Genomic DNA, 18,571 nt, shown 5'->3' on the forward strand with positions numbered 1-18,571 from the left:
ATATCATCTAAAGATCATAATGGTGAGAGCAAATATTGTCATGAACAGCCTGCCGTATTAAATTCCAACTTAAAGTCATTATTATTTTTTGTGAAACACTCCCCAGGTGCTAATGACCATCTGAAAGGCTGCCAGAAAACTGAAAATAATTTGATCTTTGTTAACCTGATGGCACCAGTAATATCTGAATGAAATCCCTTTTCCTGCAAATATTGTCAGTCCCCAGACTATGAACACTAACATTAGAATTTAGAGACCTTTTAAGTAGGGGTTTCAGAGTGATGACGTCATGAGTTCGCACTGGGCGATCGAGAGAGCGAAAGTGTAGTATTCTCTGTGTGTCTTTCGATTATTACGTAAACTCCGTAGCCACACACAACTTCGCTCTAAAAATCACGGAGCGTTGCGAAGGCACCGCAATATCGTACTTTTCGGAAAACATCGTTAAGACTTCGCCTCCTTTCGTCTCTCCCCCGCTCTTAGTATTTGTTGACAAATAAAATCCGAACATACCCGATTGAAGCCGAGAAAGTGCCCTCCGTGCTGATATAACCTAAGTGTTTGTAGTGCAAGGAGAACTGACGAAACAATGCCATGAAGTTTTAAAAGCTACGATTTCATCATTTTCCCGTAATCTGCATCCAACTTAGGATGGTGAGTATGAAAATATAGAGTCTGCTGATTCAGAAAATGTATTCATTGTCGATGTTTTATCAAATTTGAAGAGCGGAAAAAACAATTATTAAGGCCCGATTCATGAAAATAAACGATCGAATTTGAGCTTCGTCGTGAGCGAGCTGTGCGAAGACCGCTTGAGCTTGCACAGACACATGGGCAGGTCCATTTTTCGGGTGGGGGTGTTAAATTCAACAATATGACAAATACGTAAATATTTACGTTTTTAAGCGAAATTCCACGAGTTTAAACTAGTTCTAGTAGATAATTAAGGACTTTGATTATGTTTGGTAACATTTAAAGCACATTTCTATATTTTTATTTAAAGTTCGGTTCGGGAAAAAATCCAGATAAATGCGATAGTTACCTGTGTGAAAAAATGGTATTTACCACAACAACGATAAATTTTTGACGGAAAATTCTTGAAACAAATCGGATAAAATGTTGATCTTGTGACTTTTTGGTTATTTTGGAGACAAAATATTACATGGTATGTATGTTTGGTCATATAAACATTACAAAATGCCACTTTTAAAAGAATAAGACAATTTTAAGGACGGAATTGAGGCCTCCGGATTTTATTCTTGCGCAACTTGTGTGAACTCACTCTAGTCCCATACGTTGAATGTTACGTTTGCTTGAGTTTATAGTTGCATTTCTCCACGATTCTCTGTACTCCCTAGCAGTTTTCTGATCATAAATAATGTGAAATCTATGTTCTTTGCGCAAGATTCTCGTTGATTACATATTTTATTTATTGTGTGGAACTTCTTTATTGATCCATTTCTCATTTATTTACCTCCTCCACCTGTCTGAAAACCCGGCTGAAAACTAAATCACTGTCAATGAATGTGCATATTAATGTTAGTCTAGATCTATTTGTTATTCTAACCAAATGTTTCTGTTCAAATATTTCACTGATTGTTACTTCTTGAACTGGATAATCAGTTACATAACTTATTGTAGACCCTAATTTTAAAAATTGTTATAAAAGTACTCAAAATTACAATCAATTTTCAAGTTCGACCGAACTACATTAAGTAGACTACCCTAGACAGTAATTATAAATAATCATTTTTTTTTTCTTCTCAAAAATAATTGTGCCTTCGCTAACAAAGGGGCCGGAGGCATTACTTATTATTATGACAATATTACATTACATGTTTTGTTTCGGAAATGAACGTTATGTGAACATTTCTTTGATTGATTTTTAATGTTTTATTTTATATTTGTAGATGGCAAACACAGAGTCAGAGGAGCCAGCAAGTGCAATGGATGAGGCTAAAGACAAGGGGATTTTGTCAGGGACTAATCTTGAACATGATGAAGCTGAAGGTAGGTATCATCTTTCATTCTTTATAAATTAATTAGATTAATTTATTTTTGTTAATGAAATAATATTAAGTGTTGAAGATAATTTGGTAACCAACTTATATTATACTGTACAAAGAGTCTATGTTTTAATTCATTTAGTTTGTTGTTGGTTAACTCAATTTCATTGCCCTCAATCGGGATAATGATACAAAATTAGCTCAGGAAATAAGAATGGCGTTAATTTATTTATCTTTTCTAATTTTGTTTTGTAAATAGTAACAGCTCCTGTATCATCAGCAGCGGGATCATCAGCTCCAGGATCGTTAGCTCCTCAAGCGACTTCAATCCCAGGAGGAAGCAATGGTAATTATTGTTGTCACTGTTTATTTTCAAATGGTAAATCATGCATGAATTAAATGAACATTTTAGTTTTAATTAATAATTGTTGCCTTGAATCTTTATAGTAGTATTTATCATGACAAAATACGCTAAGGAAATAAGAATGGTGTTATATTATTCATCTTTTCTAATTTTGTTTTGTTAACAGTAACAGCTCCTGTAGCACTAGCAGCGGGGTCATCAGCTCCTGGAGTAGCGGCCGGATCATCAGCTTCTCAAGCGACGGCAATCCCCGGAGGAAGCAACGGTAATTATTGTTGTCACTGTTTTTTATTATGGTTAATCGTCCCAAAATTAAATGAACATCTTATTTGGAATCTGTGATTTATGATGAATGGAATATACATATGTTTTCAAATTTTAAGTTCATCCAATCCTCATCAGTAAATAAGCATTGTATTAATTTAATAGGCAGAACAATCACAATGAATACACATATGACACAACAATTACTCAGTTACTAAATTAAAGCTATTGACTTGACAATAAATGACATAATATGATTCATAAATTAATAGTTTGCTTTTCTCTTTTATGTTTTTCCCCTGCAGATATTGGGCCATACTGTACAGCCATGGATCTTCACCGGGACCTCTTCACGGGACAGGAGGATTTGCCCACTGTGGAGAAATTGCAAAATGGTCTTGTAGTAGAACTGTACGACTTCTTGAAAGAGAATAGAATGTCAAATATGGGAATTGCTAGAATATTGATCAAGTTAGGTGGTGTTTCTGCTAACGACCATAAAGTTTGTAATTATGTTAAAGAGGTTGTAACAAAGTACAAACATATTAAAAAAAATGCTAAAGGTATTGTACAGGTACAGAAATTGTCAAGTCTTCTAGATAAGGAATTCTTAGTCTTGAGAAGCAAGCAATTGAAGGAGCCAGACACACCTAGGAAGAAGAAAATGAGAGCGCAAATCGCTGAAATCAAGACAGACAACAAAGGAGTGAAACGGAAATTGGCAGGAATGGAAGGAACAATAGAAGACCAAAGGCATCGTCTGGAGTTTTTAGAGGAGGAGCTCGACATGCGCAAAGCAAGACAGAAAGAAATTGCTGATTTCAGCACGCTACAGGATAGTTTTGTATTCCTGTGCAAGAAGATGAAGCAAATCACTGCAGAGTTCGATCCAACTTGTCAGGAACTGAACGCATACAAGAAAAAGTATGAAGAAAAAGAAAAAGAACTGCTCGAATTGGAGAAAAAACTTGTAGCATGTCAAGGAAAACTTCAGAAAGTAAATGCCAGGAATGTTAACAAGAGGATCAAAAGGAGAGATGAAAGCATAACAAAGCTGAAGGATGATAATTCAGAATTATCTACTCTCGTCAAAGAGTTAAAAGAAGATCTCGAACAAAACAGAAACCAACTCAGCTCATCAAAAGATAGAGTGCAATCCATGGAAGCGCATTCCAAACATATCAACCAGTCTCGGAGAAAGGTCTATGACCAAGCCAGGTATCTCCGGCGACGACATACATCTGGTGCAGACGTGCAGGATCTGATGGACCTGAAGGAGAGAGTGTCGTTCCTAGAGAAGAGGGAAAAGGAATTGGAGGAAGTGATAGGTTTAATGGAGGACAATACCATCATGACATTCGAAAATGGTAGATATAACGACTGCATCCGCAAAACTATCATGGAGTTGCTTGCGCAGAATGTGTCCTTACGGAAGGTTACTTCCGTCATTAGAACTGTCATCAAAAACTTGACTGGAAAAAACATCGGGCGTCTCCCTTCGGCAGGGACAGTATCGAGATTGGCCGTGGAAGCAAACCATCTAGCAACGATTGAAGTTGCCCTGGCAATGAAGTCAGCAACACCAGAAAAAGCACTTGGAAACTGCATTCACGGAGATGGTACTACCAAACATCATCGGAAATATCAAAATTTTCAAGTGACATTGCCAGATGGGACATCCCGAACAATGGGCTTAGTTGAGATGGCTGCAGGTGATACTGAAGCTGTAATGGATGCCTTCAAGGACAGAATCAACACACTGGCTTCATCTCTCGCTCAACTTGAGGGTGGTAATCAAGAAGACATGTACAAGGAATTGGTTACAACTGTGAAGTCAACAATGACTGATCAAGGGGCTACCATGCCGCAATTCAATGATAGGTTGAGAGCACTTCGTCAGGACCTCCTTCCTCAAGTTGTCAAACAGTGGAATCAGCTTCCAGGTGATGTTCAAGCTTGTGTAAGTGACTTCGGGAAATTTTTCTGTAAAATGCATCCCCTAATAAACTTCGCTGAAGAAGTGGACAAAGCCCTGAAAGCGTTTGAAGATATTACAACATCAGGAAGGCATGCACACACATTGCAAACATCAGAATCTGGCGCCACAAGACTCATCAGGATATCGAGTAAGGCCTTTCATCACCGGGGATGTGACAAGTCGGGAGTTGAAGATGTCTTTTCAGCCTTTCTGTCAAACGCTTGTGGGACGAAGAATCATCTGGTTGATTACATTGGAAATCGTGCGAACATTCTTTTTGAAGGTGCCTCCGCCCTTTATTTCCACGTTCCTCACATTCAGGAGTTTCTTTCAATGATTCAAAATCGTAACAACCTTCTCCTGGCAATCGAAGAGGACATCAATGAGAAGCTCTTGGTGGCCGAGATACGAGCACTTGGCATATTTTACATCGCTGCCATCAAGCCCCTTTGGGAAAGGATTATCAGCTCGGGCAACATTTTCGACACGAATGAGCCACTCCATCAACTCCAAACCAAGCTCATGGTATGGAAGGAAGACGCATCCCCTCTCCTGGCAGGTGACAGCCCCTTCAACATTAGCACAGGAGATGACATCTCAAAGAAGCTCCTAGACAGTACTGATGCTGAAGCAGAGATGCTGACCACCCAAGCCCTTGAGTTGATAAGCTGTGCTGTCCTGCTCATCCTTCAACGCCAGTGCAAAGACCAGCTACCTGGAGGAAAGTATTGGGACCTGGCTGATGACGTCAAGGCAGCATACCACAATGTCCCAAGCACCAACATGATTGGAGAGAGGGATTTTGCACAACTCGATCTGCTTGTCCGCAAAAAACCCTCTGCCAGAATCACCACTCTTGAAGCACTCATCATGTGGACCAACAATAAGATGCCGGAGTGGCTTGACTCTCTGTCAGAGAAAGAAAGAGGGAAATATATGAAGGCGGCAAGGCAGTGCTCAGACGATGTTCTTAGGAGATATGCCGAACGGAAGAAGGCTATCAAACAGCAGAAATGGGAAGCTCTTCAAAAGGCATCACAAAAGAGGAAGGATCTTGAGGAAAAGAGAATGAAGTCGACAGCAGACTTGGTCAATGAAGTAGTTGAGCTTGGTGGAGTGTGGACTTCAGAGCAGAAGATAACAGAGATGGTTGGAGACATTGAGAGCACAAAATCAGACGAACAAATAAGAAGAATACTGTACACACAGCTGTTATTCTTACAGAAGGTCCTTAAATGTCAAGGTCCGTCAAAAGAACATTTCCAGCTATCTCATCAAGGGCAGCCGTTTACAAGAGGAGAGATGATGCAACATTTAGTAGATGTTGTGAAGCACAACAATCTACAAACCCAACCACAACCTGACCCAGTAGAAGCCGCTGCAATTCAGCAAAGGGAAAGCAGTGCTGGAAGCAGCTTCGAGTACACAGCACCTGAAGATCAAGTTGAAAGCTTTCAAGAGCAGAAAAATAAGATGTTCAAAAAAATAGAAGAGGAAAAGAAGAAGAGAGCAGCAATTGCATCAAAACAATATCTGGATGAACTTCTTCTGAACCCAGAGTTACTTGTAGGCAAGAGGATCGAACACGTCTTCCTAATTGAACATGTGAAAGTCTGGATCCATGGTGTGGTGACTGGTATTAGTTCTTACAAGACTGATAACCTGAAGACCCTCTTCTTCATTGATTATGAGGATGAGGATGAACTCAAGGAGTACAACCTTCTATCTGACTTGAAGAAGAATGAATTAATTGTGAAAGATTGATTTCTGCTCAAGCGATTAATAAAGTTTGAAAAGAGAATTCAAAACTGAGCAGTATTAGGTTGAGCAAGAAGGAATTGTTTAATATTCATTTCTGATCAACTGATTAGTAACATTTGAAAGCAGTTAATCTGAAAATTCGAAGCTGAGCAGAACAAGAAGGAATGAATTGTTTAATATTATTTTCTGATCAAGTGATTAGTAACATTTGAGTCAATCTCACAAGTCAAAGCTGAGCAGTGTTAACTTTAACTAGAACAAATTAATTTTAATTTGGTGCAAATTGAAAATTGAAGTATACCCGAGAAGTTGTGACGGAACCAAAACAAATTATCATGCAAAGAAGATGTAACAAAACAAAAATAATTACAAAGAAAATGCAATGGAACCAACCTTTAAAGAAAAGAATAGCAAATAAATAAGAACAAATTCAAACATTAAATATATTAGTCTTTATTGTATGTACTTATATGTTTGGAAACTTGTATGGTATGAAAGTTGGAAGTCTCTGTTAATTGTTATTGTGTGTGTATTTGTCCGTATGTGGTTATGTTTGTAAGTGAGTGTGTGAGCATTCATGTTTGGCGGTGTGCATAAAGCTGTACATGTGTTTGTTTTTCTTTATTTGAAAACAAGGATTACATTTCTGTATAAATTTGAAAAACCTTGAATTAAAATATATTGTATCTTGCAAAGATAAGTACACAATAATGTGAGAAAAAAAATGTCTGATTCCTTAAATTTAAGGGATATCATAGTTTTTTCATTTTATTGAATAAATTCGCATAAATTTGCATATTTAATTATTACTCACTAATGTCAAGAAATATGAATAACAAATTCCTGTATCTTGCAAAGATATGCATAACATTTGTGAAAACTAGATTTCTGACTCTTTTAATTCAAGGGATATCACCATTTCCCATATAATTGAATAAATTTGCATAAATTTGCATAAATTTGCATATTTAATTATTACACACTAATGTCAAGAAATATGAATTACAAATTCCTGTATCTTGCAAAGATATGCATAACATTTGTGAAAACTAGATTTCTGACTCATTTAATTCAAGGGATATCACCATTTCCCATATAATTGAATAAATTTGCATAAATTTGCATATTTAAAATATGATTAATAATGTCAAGAAAATATTAATTACAATCTATTGTATCTTGCGGAGGTATATACAAAATTTCATCGCTGTTGGATTCTGCATCTCAGAGATATTGATAAATATGTTTTAAACGTACATGCCAAATTCCTATACAAAGAGTACCACAATGGTGCCATCTTTAAAACAATAGGAATAAAAGATTTGATCATGTGACCTCTGTGAAAAAATTCCCTAAAAAATAATTCTTAAAAAAATTGTAACTCTTTAACGCTTTGACCGATTTTCAAAATTTAAACTGCATTATGCTTCTAAAATTACATTCTATCAACTTTTGAAGGAAATTAAGCTTCAGCTATAAAAGACAAAAATCACCTGAAACCCCTATTTTAAGGAATCATCTACATTGTCTGGCTTGCAACTCATTTAAACTGTTAAGCAAGCGCCAAGAATAACCACCAACGTAAGTTTGTGAATCGTTGATGAGGGCTGTCTCTGCAGCAAGATACAACTATACCTTAAAATAACAAATTGCAAAATTTCAATGGCAATGCAAGAACCCAATTCCTCTCTATCTTCCACATCGCATGCTTTTCCACATGATTCTCGACACTAGAAATCCTACTAACATGCATAAAGGATGTACAACAATGAAGATAACTTACTCTTGCCAATACAGAGACCAATTTGTGAGTTGAGCACCCTATCTTCGACATCACCTGCCTTCCTGACGACTCTCAGCGTACTCCAGAATGGCTTGATATCACAGAGCCGACGCTTCTCGTCTAAGAGCTCCTCCTGCTCAGCTGAATAGTTAATGCACTGGAAGATGTAGAAGTTGAGATCGAGGAGGAGGTTGAAGAGAGGTTCTGACTTGGCTTTGGTCCATAGCTCCTGAAGAGAAAGGGATCAAATTAATTCATCATTAGTGTATGTGCATTATATACTGTACAGTGAAACTGGCTTAAAGAGCTACAGTACAACAATTGGAAAAATATCATACAGTATATGGATAAAGAATATAGTTGTTGTTTTGTTTGTGTTGTGTTGTGAGGTTTTTTCCCTTTCGAAAAGCATGTCCCATATTGTACAGAAGTATTAACCCTGCATATATATATATATATATATATATATATATATATATATACATGTATCTCAATTTTTTAGAGCATTCCTCAGCAAAGGCCCTGCATGAGCAAAGGTTCTTTCTCCCCACTTTATTGAGCTTAGGAAGACCATGAAATTCAGATTTTTGAGAGCGTAAAGATCTGGATGGGATCTAATGATTAATAAATTAAAGTAATAATGCACTGAGGAGCAGAGCCATTGATTAGTTTACTGGTAGTACATGTGGCTTCTTTTAATAAGGATTGGCACGATGGTAATTTCCTTATGGTAATTTCTATGTGGTATTTCTTAAACAAAAATATGTGCAGAGTTTATAGTTCTTCGGGAGGTTTCAAGCACTACAGTGTACATGTATATACATGTACATGTTGTGCTCTCTATGTTTTGTTCTATCATTTGTATTGTCTCAATTAATCATTTTTAGATATAAAGGTGAGCAGTCTCTGCACTTACGGGTAATCAATAATGCAACAAGTCTCTGGTTTCTAGGCTCACAGGATATCAATTACAGCGCTTGTAAAACTGAGAGTTGGTCTTGGTTAATTATTTCTAGTGCTCAGTGTAGTATAATAAATTATTTCCTCATTCCCTTTTCCCCTTATAGCACAATGAAAATGAGACTGTTGTACCTGAAGAATACAACCACATGTACACTGTACACTGTAGGTCTAATAATAATAATTGTATATTGCACACAATACACGTCTACATGTAACACTCCCAGTTTATGCTCAAGGTACAGTCAAACCTGTCTATAGCGACCACCCAAGGGAAACACAAAAAGTGGCCTATGTAGACAGGTGGTCTTTGTAGACAGGTTCCTTTTAATAGTACATGATTCAATGAGAAACCATTTCCAAGGGAAACAACAAATGTGGCCTTTGTAGACAAGTGGTCACTAAAGCAGGTTTGACTGTACATATAAACTATCACGGTAACCTGGCTTTACAGGCCAGCTCCCCTTGGTCGATAAAAGCAATCAAGGAATAACTTGAATTTCTTCCTCCAAGGTATCAATTGAGTGAATTCACTACACGTAAACCTGGGTGGAGAGAGGCAAGTGCAGATTAATGTCTAGCCAAATGACACATAAGAGTCCGGGTTGGGACATGAAACGTGAACCATGTCATCCATAGTCTGGTGGACGCATCCACTAGCCCCACAACACCTCTACAGACCATGACACATACAAACAAATTAAAAAAACTTCCTGTAAAAGATTAACTGGTATTGGGCAATCCAACAACAAAAAACTGTAAAGATTTATATCATGAAATACACATGCACAATGTAAGAGGAAGTATTTAAGACCTGTCTGTGTACAGGTGGTGACTTTCAAACTGACAATGTCATCAGTTCTTCATAGTTTATACTGCTCAATAATGCTCATTTCCCATTTCAAACATTTGTCCACAAGCATACAGTTTACATGCATGTAAAGAATAATGAGGATTAATTTGAATGTTAACCACATATATATATTATTGTAAAGAACAATAAGACTATGAGAAGACAATAGTTACTAACAGAACAAAAAATATGCGTTTTTTCCCTGAAAATCCTAGACTTTTTCACAACACGTTTCGTCATCACACACCACAACCAGGAAGTTAACACCACAATTCAGACTCTGCACTTTATTTGTATAGAGTCTGATATTGCATTACTAAAAACACAAATGAAGATCAAGAGAACACAGTGCATACAGTAGGCCTACTACTACTAGTAGTAGTCCAGAATCTGGCCTTTTAAATTTTGATCTTCACCTCACCAACTCGCTACCTGCCGAAGATGGCCTGATCATTAAATTAGGACGCCTGTGTATTAAGTATTGTATTGTTTTTCTACTAGAGCTCTTTTTTAATTTCTGAGAGTACTTTTGGAGCTTTTGAGAGCTAAAAACATTCACTGCTCCCATGTATTATTTTAACTGGACATCTGTCCCCCATCTCACTCCCTTGCCCCCCCCCCCCCAAAAAAAAAAAAATAGTCGACCAATCAAACACAAACAAATTTGCCTATAGAGTACCGAAGCTGTGACGTCATAAAAATCAATTTTTAGAATTTTTCAATTTTTTCTTCATTTTCCGAAAGAGCATCAAATATAATGTCCAAATTTCGAAAACCAATTGAATATGTTAAGTATTGGCTGAGATATGACCATCTGAATAAAAAGATTGCCTATGGGAACTCAGTGTTATATGCTCTGGCTCCTAACCATTAGGAGCCAGAGCATAGATAACACAGAGTTCCTATAGGACATATATTATTTCAAATGGTCATATCTCAGCCAATACTTAACATATTCAATTGGTTTTCGACATTTGGACATTATTTTTGATGCTCTTTCGGAAAATGAAGAAAAAATTGAGAAATTCTGAAAATAGATTTTTGATGACGTCACACTTCACCACTCTATAGTATGTTTATAGTTGAGATAGGGATCATGCAGGGCCTGTTTACACAATCATGTATTCAAACTTATGGATGTTAATTTAAACCTTAAAAGCATACAACATACTGTACAAATATGTACATTACGGTACTCACAATCTTTAGAAAGATTAAAAGAGAAGATTGTGTTTTAATTTTTCAGTTTTAAATATAAATATAAATGTACATGTATGACTATGTATCTTTTGTAGAGAAATAAACACCGATAATATGTATAATACTCAGCCATTTTAATATCATATTCAATTACCGGTACGTGTACATGTACATGTACACCAGACTATCTTCAATTTCTTGGTCATGATACACATGTTGCCTCAAAAGAGATACCAAGTGCTATAATTAACGTACATGTACAGTATCTCAATTACTATCCTACAGGAACTACAATATACATGTGTACTTGTAGTACAGTAATAATGATATAACTGTACATGTATAATGGTTCCTGAAACCCATCATTATGCAATCAGGGGGCAAATCCTTTTTGAAACACTGCACCTGCATTTAATTACATAACGTATAACTTAATTTGCTTTGGGAGAACCATACTTCTCATTTGCATTTGTCTTGAGTAGAAACTACATTTCATGTACAGGGATACTGCATACACATGTCAAACACTAACATGTTATTGTGTAGACTGGAATGTAAAGGTAGTTTGTTTTAAATTTTCACAAAAAGACTACTTGCTTGAAACAGGAATAAACCAGTTCATACAAAATATCCGCAAAATTAAAAATAAATCTAGATTGAAATAATTCAAGTGAAAGATACTTCCGGAAGTACTGTATATGCTGTAGGCCTACACTGTACATGCAGTGTACCGGTATGTCAAATAATTATTGGTAAAATCTTCTTTTTCTTCTTCGCCTTCTTTTTATTCTCCTTCTTATTTTTCTCTTATACTTTGTTTTCTTTCTGTTCTTCTTCTCCTTCTTCTCTATCATCTTCATCATCATCTTATTATTATTCTTCTCCTTCTTTTCTTCTCCTTCTCCTCCTTTTTCCTCCACTTTGCTTCCTTCTTTTTCTTTTTCTCAAGAACACATTGCAGTAAAATGATTTTTTTGTTGTCAAAAGCCTGATTCTTTCCTCTGTGCAATCAGAAAAAGAAAAACATGATGACTGGTGATTCAGAGTGAACTCAGTTGTGTGTTAGTAAATGATATCACTGAGTCAAATACCATGGGAACCATACTTCCTTGAAATCTAGCAACTTGTTTTTCTCATTTTTCAAACAAACAACTCACATCCCTGTACAGAAGGTTAAGATATATCAGGGTTATTGCCAATATTGGAATAGGATATTCATATTGCACAGCAGGGATTTCTTTTCCATCTAAGTACAGTACTGAGCTACAAATCACATGTTATTCAAAATAGGCATCAAAATGGAATCCATACATGTACATAATAATAATAATAATACATAACATTTATTAGGCGCTTAATACTGATGTTTCTAAGCGCACAGTGTTCTGATTAAGAGAAGACTATACCCCGTCGAATTAAATTAGAAGAAAAAGCAAAAATACAAAAGTAACATAGATAAGGTAAGAAAAACAGTGGCAATCAACTAAATAAAGACAAATATGGTGCGCACCTCCATTGACCGACGCACAACTGCAATTTACAATTTGAAAAGATAGGTTTTGAGTAGAGATTTGAATTGAGATACAGAGGGGGCGCAGTGAATAAAGGCGGGCAGTTTGTTCCAGAGAGCGGGGGCAATAACTGAAAAGGCGCGGTCACCATACCGGGTGTTAGTGCGGGGTCCAGGTGTTAACAGTAATGTGGAAGATGAACGAAGTGTTCGTGACGACGTACGGGAACGTAAGGATATGAGATCGGAAAGGTAAGAGGGGGCTAAGCCATTGATAGCTTTGTAGCACAGGAGAAGAATTTTGAAGGATATGCGGTGGTGAATTTTAAGCCAATGTAGTGAGTTCAATATTGGAGTTATGTGCTCTGATTTACGCGAGAGAGTCACAAGCCGAGCAGCGCTATTCTGTACCCTTTGAAGTGGGACTAGATGTGACTGAGGGAGGCCAGAAAGAGAAGAATTACAGTAATCGATATGGGTCGAGACAAAAGCATGGACTAATTTTGAAGTTGTGGGTCGGTCAAGTAGCCTCCTGATTCTACTGATCTTATATATACCAAAGGAAGCAGACTTACAAATATTACTAATGTGTTGTTTGAAAGTAAGATTGCTGTCAATATTTAAACCAAGGTCACGCACAGAAGCACAACAACTGAGAGAGCCATCACTCATAACAAGATCAGGAAAGGGGTCTGAGTTCCGAAATTTAGAAGTAATATGAATCATTTCAGATTTTGAATCATTAAGGCAGAGACAGTTTTGAAAAGACCAGGTTTTGATTTCATTGAGGCAACTGGTGAGTTTGTTCGCGGCTACTGTCCTGCTGTTTGGGTGGAGAGTTACATAAATCTGGGTGTACATGTACATATAACCCAACTACATTTGACAGAGTCTGAGGGGTCCAAAATGTGATTACTTGCAAATAAAACCTGTTTAAAGTAAGCTACATATCGTCACTGTTTTCACGAATTGACGGTAGTGAAAAAAAATTGCATTCACTTTGTGTTACGATTTTCCTCACTACCGTCACTTCGTGAAAATAGGGCCGATATAATGTATTAGAAAATCATTAAAAGAATTTATCTTTGAAAATTGGACAATTAATACCCAACCTTTATTATTAAAGTACTGTAGATACAGTGGGCAAGACTGAAACAAAGTCTGTTGCATCACTAAAAAATCAATAACGATAAATCAAAATCGCTTTTAGCAACTGTTCACCAAAAAAGGTATATTCTAATCTCAATTGCATTAACTCCATCACAAAGATCACTTGAAGTGAGTTTAAGAATATTAAAGTAGTAAGTACTTCCAGTTCGAACCTAATTTAGTTAATGTAGCATTATGATGATTATTAATTGTTTGATACTGATTTAGGAGAGAAGCAGTAATTGGAGGAGAGATACCAATGTACATGTACACATACAGGGGAGGAGAGTACAACAAGGAGGCACGATGGCTCAGTGGTAGAGCAGGAGTCTCCTAACTGGAAGGTCTCGGGTTCAAAACCTTTGGTAATATTGATCCTCATTACCAAGTTAACAGTCAGTCTCCTGGTCATTTACTTTAATGCAAGCATACACATGCTTTCTTAGCAACTCCGGTAAAACAAACAAACAAAATGTACATGTGGAAGATTTCAGCTCGCACAATTTTTATTAGAATGGTCACAGGAAATTGAGGTCAAGTTTCTCAAAGTTATTTATATTGATGCATATTTGTTTCCTGATTTTGTGAAATCTAACTTGTTTCCAACTTCACAGTGGTATATTGATTGCAAGTCACCGCCGTGTCATGTCTGGAAATCAGACCTTTGAATACCACAATAACAAAATATGGGTGACACATTCAGAAGGTGGGCCATATGAATTTCCTGATATATTAGCATTTAATATATAATTTGACAAGTAACAATTTTTTTTCAATAATTGAATGTAAAGGTATGCTAGCCTATATATTGCCTAAAATAGCATTCTACATTATAAACATGTAGCTCACACACAGTACAACTACAAGTTGTACGAGAGCGTGATTTGATTTGATTTTTTTTTTTCGATGATGAAGCAAGTGTATCATGTACATGTATCATACAAGTACATGTACATGCATGTAGTCACTTTATTAAATGTGACTGGTTTCTTGTTTTTTGGTTCTTATTTATTTCTTATTTCTTTCCTTTGTTTTGATTTTGTGTTTTGCCAGTTCAATTTGATAGCTTTACTTTCTGTAAGTGGGCAGGTCCAAGCTATTTGGATTGTGACGTACGGGACATTCAGAGACTTTAAACAAGAAATAACAATGGATGAAATTATTTATATGGCTATCTTTTGGTATGAGTCTGTGGCTATTATGGGCTAGTTCATTTGTGGAAAGTTTTAGTTCTGACCAATTCATAAATTAATTTTTAATGTAATTAATGTGCTGCGTGACGTACGGGACCAGAGAATTTCTGACTTTTTCAAAAATAAGTTCGTCGTAAAAATTCTCTGAATTTATTAAGTTATGAGATTTATGGTAATGATATCTTAATTCATTATGGAATCAAGCATTAATCACAACTACAACCATATTTTTCTGACCTTCCGTTGTTTTGTAATATACCAAAACATAAATGTGTGTATGTGACGTACGGGACAACTTTTCCCTATGGAAAAATGCATTGAAATGAAGAATTATCGTCAAAATTTGTTAAATATGAACAATTTTAACTTAAATCAGTGACAATTAGAGTGTTTTAGAACCCAATTAGATCCTCTGACCATCACTCAATATCCTCTGTGTTAATTTATGAGGTAAATCAATACAAATATTACTTTAATAAAGAAAACAAGTTAAATTACATTCATACACACACACTATACCATTTTTATTCCATTTACCCATCTATCATGTGCAGTCATGCTTCTTTTCTCATTTCTTTCATCCATTCCATTCAACAGTGCTACATGTACATGTAAATGTTTTAAAATAATAATTAATGAAGAAGATGAACTAAGTCTTCTTCTTCTCTTTCTTCTCAGTCATTTTTTTTTACTGGCTTCTTCGCTTTCTTGGGGGCTGCCTTGACTTGAAAACTTTTATTAAAACTTGTTTGAAACACAGGGGCACACTCGGCACATCATATTTTGTGAACAAAGATACAGTACATTACAAAATACAAATATAAAATCTTTTCTTCATAGCTTGTTTGAATTACTTGATAGTAATATCATAGAATTTTGAAGGAATTCAAAGATAATGCTGAACATATTGTCTTATTTTAATCTTTTTATCACAGATTTACATGTACATGTATATGTTGCTGTCATATATTCAAGAATTTCAATGTACCGGTACATTAATGTACATGTTTGTGAAAGATGGATACAAAAATATAAATCTTGAATGTATTTTGTATTGATTAAAGACATCTTATTAACACCACCAGATATAATAAATTAAAACCCTAAAGGTTTGTGTGACCTTTTCCACAATTCAAAAGATTAAAGCGTAATTCAACAAAAATGCATGGATGTAAAAGTGATGAAAATCTTAAGTGGGTGAGAGTGAGAGAGGCTATCCTTCCTTAAAAGTTATGATTTAGTTTTTAGGAGATCAAAATTCCTGAGCTGGCTCCATAACATGTACATGTACTATTATGATTTACATATTTAGCATTCTGCCAATGTTGGGGACATCAACTGGCAAAATACCAAAGTTGATAATACCAGGGGTCTGGCTTGAAGACTAATTACATCAATAAATATTCATAATTGAATGACACATGCCTTTAAGACTAAAACAGTAACAACAACAACAACAGTACAAGTAAATTCCTAGAAGGGACCCAGTTGGAATGTTCATATCCGTCTGTATACAACAAGTTTCCTAACACATATATATTCTCCTTTTGGTCATTTCCTTTTTTCACATCTTGCATTGGTTTTATATGGGGTTGTCCCGTACGTCACACACTTGTCCCGTACGTCACATTTCTTAATTTGATTATGTAATCAACACAGAATTTTCGTTATTTTTGTTAAACCTATTTTTTGTTAGGTATTCATCTAAATTAGAACTTCCTAGAATATCTTTTAAAAAAAAAATTATTTTCATAATTAAAATTAAACAAATTAATGTCAAATTGTGACGTACGGGACATCACACTTTGGAACCTACCTCATTTGCATAATTAATTAATTTTTAAAGTTTTTATATTTTTTTCCTATTTTCTAGTATGATGGTCTACATGTCCTAAAATATTTAATTTTGAAAAAATAATTCAAATGAGATACAAAAATAAAAATGTAATGTCCCGTACGTCACGCTAATTAACACAAATCAAAGTTTGTGACCTTGGCATTCTTCGTATTTTTATGATTTTTTATTTTTTTTATCAGATTCATAAAATTCATAGTTTCAGCTTTAAAATGATGTATAGTTTGTTAAATATATATAAAGATGAAATTTGACCCCCTGAGGGGACAATAGCTTGGACCTGCCCAAGTACAGTGTACAATGTACATGTACATGTACAGTACATGATCTAAAAGTTTCAATGATATGCAGTTTGCTTCACAAAATTCGATCTCTAGTCAAAATTTCATTAACATTTGTTAGAAATGACCAAAGAAAGTAAACATGAAATACTGTAGGTTCTACAGGTACTACAATGTACACCAGACAGTTATCACATCAATAGCATTTCCCTGCCAACAACGCCAGAAATTGCCCTTTATAGGCAATATTTCATTTTTCTAAACTTGTACATTACATGTGTATTTTTTACCAAGGCAACAAGAGAGAATATATACTGTATGAATCCCACCAACATAAAATGTATGTGTGTAAATGAAAACAGAGTTAAAGATTTGTGGACACAGCATTATTGGCTTTAGAATCATGAACGTGTACTCTGTGCACGTGGCATACAAAAAGGGGAAAATATTGATTGAACGAATATTCACAAACCTCAAACTATTATGGAAGCTCATTTCCTATATACAGTATGTATTAATAAAAATCAACCACATTCTTTAAAGCCCCTCTAAAGTGTTGGGACTTGGAAGCCTGAAAAATTGTTTCATAATGTGCAAGAGGATGTCATTTAAGACACTTTTTTTTCAAGGATTTTCAAAACAAAAGAGTCAAAGTGGAATATTAAAGAAAGAATACAAAATTTAGGTTTTCTGCATAAAACAGAAAACTCAAATTATGTATTCTTTTATTAATATTTGTCTTCAAACTAACATTTTTTGGGGGGAAAACTTTACAGAAGTGTGTCTTAAAATGACATCCTCTTTCACATTATGATACAATTTAAGTGAAATTCGACATCACATTGTTGGCATATTGCCTTACAATTGACAAGGGTTTGCGCACGGAGACTACCGTGTGCTTGCATCTCGCAATGCAGGACCATGCGAGAAGTGGATGCATCACCGGCATCGCGTAAACAACAACCAACCTCCGACATTTGGCATCTAATTGGTGAGTAAGAATTGCCACGGGTTGAGTGTGACAGGTAATCAGTGGTTTATTATGGATGAGACATGACCGACTGACTCCCACGTACATAACTACACCAGTGAAAACATGCCGCACAGGAGCTAAATGTACAGTAGTTTGTACTGTGTAGTTTGTTTAATGGCCCAAATTCACAAAGGAGGTTTAAACTTTACTTAACCCATGGTTTAAATCTTCATTTATATAACCCATGGGTTTTATATTGAGGGTTTAAACCACAGGTTAAATTTAAACCTCCTATGTGAATTTGGGGCAATGTGTCAAAGTGTCTGAACTGCAAGACTATAAAGATATATCATGGTCTTTTGACCTCAATAGGCCCTGTACTGTAGCTGCTCTAATCCACACAGCAAAATTGACAAAGTTAAGGTAGGCCCAAGGCTGTAT

The 18,571-nt window shown here is 35.7% G+C and overlaps 2 protein-coding genes across 3 annotated transcripts in view; one reads left to right on the forward strand and one right to left on the reverse strand.

The window, feature by feature from the left end:
- The window catches only part of LOC588097 (phosphatidylinositol 4,5-bisphosphate 3-kinase catalytic subunit beta isoform), a 48,300-nt gene that overhangs the window by 25,384 nt on the left and 4,345 nt on the right, over positions 1-18,571 (reverse strand). For both annotated transcript variants that reach the window (XM_030986624.1, XM_030986622.1), the window contains exon 3: positions 8,157-8,385. In XM_030986624.1, the coding sequence (XP_030842484.1) occupies positions 8,157-8,385 (229 nt within the window). The remainder of the gene's footprint in view (positions 1-8,156; positions 8,386-18,571) is intronic.
- LOC115924472 lies at positions 273-2,933 on the forward strand. Its single transcript, XM_030986625.1, has 4 exons — positions 273-654; positions 1,911-2,010; positions 2,266-2,352; positions 2,537-2,933. Exons 1-4 carry the CDS (start codon positions 652-654, stop codon positions 2,710-2,712), a joined length of 366 nt encoding a protein of 121 aa, XP_030842485.1. The 5' UTR covers positions 273-651; the 3' UTR covers positions 2,713-2,933.

The sequence above is a fragment of the Strongylocentrotus purpuratus genome, unplaced genomic scaffold (assembly GCF_000002235.5).
Source record: "Strongylocentrotus purpuratus isolate Spur 01 unplaced genomic scaffold, Spur_5.0 spur5_scaffold_16, whole genome shotgun sequence".
Lineage (NCBI taxonomy): Eukaryota > Metazoa > Echinodermata > Echinoidea > Camarodonta > Strongylocentrotidae > Strongylocentrotus > Strongylocentrotus purpuratus.